At 47.9% G+C, this 2,784-nt stretch overlaps 1 protein-coding gene across 2 annotated transcripts; it reads left to right on the forward strand.

Annotated features, from left to right (window-relative positions):
* Positions 1 to 319: 319 nt before the first annotated feature.
* LOC109759543 (uncharacterized) lies at positions 320 to 1,848 on the forward strand. Of its 2 annotated transcripts, none has more exons than XM_020318362.3 (4): positions 320 to 637; positions 747 to 850; positions 973 to 1,138; positions 1,233 to 1,848. In XM_020318362.3, the coding sequence occupies exons 1-4, from the start codon at positions 464 to 466 to the stop codon at positions 1,341 to 1,343; spliced, it is 555 nt and encodes a 184-aa protein (XP_020173951.1). In that variant the 5' UTR covers positions 320 to 463; the 3' UTR covers positions 1,344 to 1,848. The 2 variants fall into 2 exon arrangements, with proteins under 2 accessions (XP_020173951.1, XP_040242211.1); XM_040386277.2 differs by having other exon boundaries at positions 973 to 1,111.
* Positions 1,849 to 2,784: the final 936 nt, after the last annotated feature.

Below are 2,784 nucleotides of genomic sequence, written 5' to 3' on the forward strand. Positions count from 1 at the left end.
TAATCTATCTTATGTTTCCAATACAATCACGGCACTCAACAAAAAGAGTGAAAGTTTTCTAATGAATTCTTACAATATTCATTTGAAAGCCTCAATCCGAAAGGATCAAGCAGGGGATGTCCTTCTGTCTAATAGGAATTATTTTCCACATTTTTTATTAAGAAAACTTTCTTTACACGTTTTGCTCCCTATTATGTGCACGTCCAGCCCTCGTATTCCAAATATGAAAGAAGTTCGTTTTATATATAACTGAACTAACAGCCTGTGCACTAAAATTAGACTTCCAAAAACAGAGAAACACTGCCCTAGAAAACCTTTGTTCCTCCCAAGAACTCAGCTCCTCCTCCCCCTACCACCCATCCAAGGACCAACGATACCGCCGCCGACCGCCGGTAGGCGCATCGTTGGTCCCGCCAAAGACTCCAACACCTCAAGGAACTCCGGCAAGAGCAGATCACCAGCCATGGGATTCCTCAGGAAGTTCTCCAAGCAGACCCGCAAGCTCAAGTCCCTTCTCGAGCTCACCGTCTCACGTGTAGCCATCGCCCGCAAGCCGCGCCTTGCTCGCAAGTCCATTGCCTCCGGCGACGTCTGCCAGCTCCTCTCCCTCGGCCAAACCGACCGCGCTCTCCAGCGTGTGCGTGCCTAGCTATGGCCTCCAAGCATCTGAACATGTTATTCTTCTAGCGATCTTACATTTTCTAGTTTCCTTTTTTACTGATGCTGGCCTTTTTTTCTCTGCGCAGGTAGAGCAGGTCATAAAGGAGGACAACATGTTGGAGGCGCTCGGCATCATAGAGCTCTACTGCAAGTGCCTTGTCAAGAAAGCCGATCAGCTAGACAAGCCCAAGTACGTCTCTTGATCACACTTGATCTGATCTCTTAATTTCTTCTCCTTTTTGTTAATGCTTTTAGATCATCCACCTCAATGTCAATGTTTTGGGCAAGAAAACTAATATGTTTAGCGTACAGGGAATGCAGCGAGGAGGTAAAGGAAGCGGCTGCCGGCCTCATATTTGCTGCCAAGCGGTGCAGTGACCTGCCGGAGCTGCAGTCTGCCCGCAAGATCCTCGCCGACAAGTTCGGCGACGATTTCACTGCCGACGCCAAGGTGGGCACCGCGGTCGTCGACCCGATGGTAAAAGTTATAGTCTTCGTTTCTAGGCGTCCACTGATTTGGAGTTGTAGAGGAAAGGTAGCAGTCACATGCATGATTTGTGTTGCCATTGCAGCTGGTGTGGAAGTTGTCCGGAGACACGACAAGCATTAGCCTGAAGAAGAAGGTGACCAAAGAGATCGCCGCTGAGAACAATATCTCGCTGGATTTGTCCAAGTCCCCATAAGCAATGGCAGCGTTGTTCTCCACGGTCAGGAGATTGTCGTGTTTGGACTCATGGGTGCAAGTCCAGAGCCTGACGATGGCCGTCGTCGCTTTTGACAGGATGCATGCCTCGAGTTTGGACTAGAGTGACAACGACAATGCCTCGAGCATTTTCTAATCTTATGGATCGGATGATAGGCCGCTGAAGCCGAAGATGACGATAGCTTTCAGTGCGCACGAGGAGACAAAGTCATCCCTCTGCATCTGGCCCAAAATGTAACTGCTGTGTGTAGGTTCAAAATTAGTATCGGAGGATGGTCATGAAGAACTATGGCTCACTATACAAGAGAAGGGAAGACATCTGTATTTTACTCTTTAAAACTAGACCAGAAGCTCCTTCGGTTTTATTAATTAAGAGGAGAATGTGAAACACAACATCGGAGCCGGAACTTGAACACGCATAGGCTAGGAGACACAACTGTATTACCCCCGCAAAAAAAAGGAGACACAACTGTATTTCACTCTTACACTTCGATTATAAAATTTGAAAGTTCTTTGGCATCTGCTCCCTCCTTCCCGGTTTATAGGGCTTATCTCAAAAATTTCGATTTCCCGTTTTATAAGTCTCAATTTGATTGTTCCCCATCACATGCTCAGATTTTAAATTGCATTAATTCATTACATGCAAGGATTATGAGAAACTTGACCAATGCATATAATTCATGCATGGAGTAAATAACAAAAAACTACCAGTTTACAGGCTAGGGTTCCAAAAAACTACCAACTTTTAATTTTTCTCAGAAACCTACCAATCGCGTGGTTCGCTGTTTCAAAAAACCCAAAACGCCCGTGACTAGCGATTTAACCGTTTTTCTAACCGTCTGGACCCACATGTCAGGCCACCTGGCCACGCGCGCTCACGGCGCGGCCGTTGACGGCCGTTAGCCCGTGCGGTCCGGTCCGGTCGGAACCAGGGTAAATACCCCACCCTGCTCCCACTCACTGCTCGCTCACTCCCCTGCTCGCTCTCTCCCCTGCTCCAGTACGAGCTCGCCGCCGCTCGCCGTCTTTGAGGTCGGTCGTCGTCGACCTCCTTGCCGCCATGCCTTCCTGGAACAACGAAGAAACGAGCTCGGAGGAGGAGTGCGAGGTCGTCGGCATGGACATGGGACTTATGGTAAGTTCTTTGCCACCTAGGGTTAGGGTTAGGTGCTAGTAGGCCGAGGCTACCGCCATGGATCTTGCTAAGTGTAGTGTTGCTGTTGTAGGATTCTTGTTCAAAAGTGAGGCTGGGGTTTGATTGTAGGATTGATGTAAGCTAGGGTTCATCTCTGTACATGTTAGGGTTCATGCTGAGTTGGGGATTTTTTTAGTGTTCATGTTTAATGAACCGTGCAAGTTGATTCTGGTGTTGAGTGGAGATTGAAACTAGTGTTTGTTGGTTATTTTGGTTGCAGGAGGAA

This window comes from Aegilops tauschii, chromosome 4 (assembly GCF_002575655.3).
Source record: "Aegilops tauschii subsp. strangulata cultivar AL8/78 chromosome 4, Aet v6.0, whole genome shotgun sequence".
Taxonomy (NCBI): domain Eukaryota; kingdom Viridiplantae; phylum Streptophyta; class Magnoliopsida; order Poales; family Poaceae; genus Aegilops; species Aegilops tauschii.

Coding starts and splice junctions, on each gene's coding strand:
- LOC109759543 (XM_020318362.3), top strand. CDS start 464: ATGGGATTCCTCAGGAAGTTCTCCAAGCAGACCCGCAAGCTCAAGTCC. Junction 638..746: donor CCGACCGCGCTCTCCAGCGT/GTGCGTGCCTAG, acceptor TTCTCTGCGCAG/GTAGAGCAGGTCATAAAGGA. Junction 1,139..1,232: donor CCGCGGTCGTCGACCCGATG/GTAAAAGTTATA, acceptor TTGCCATTGCAG/CTGGTGTGGAAGTTGTCCGG.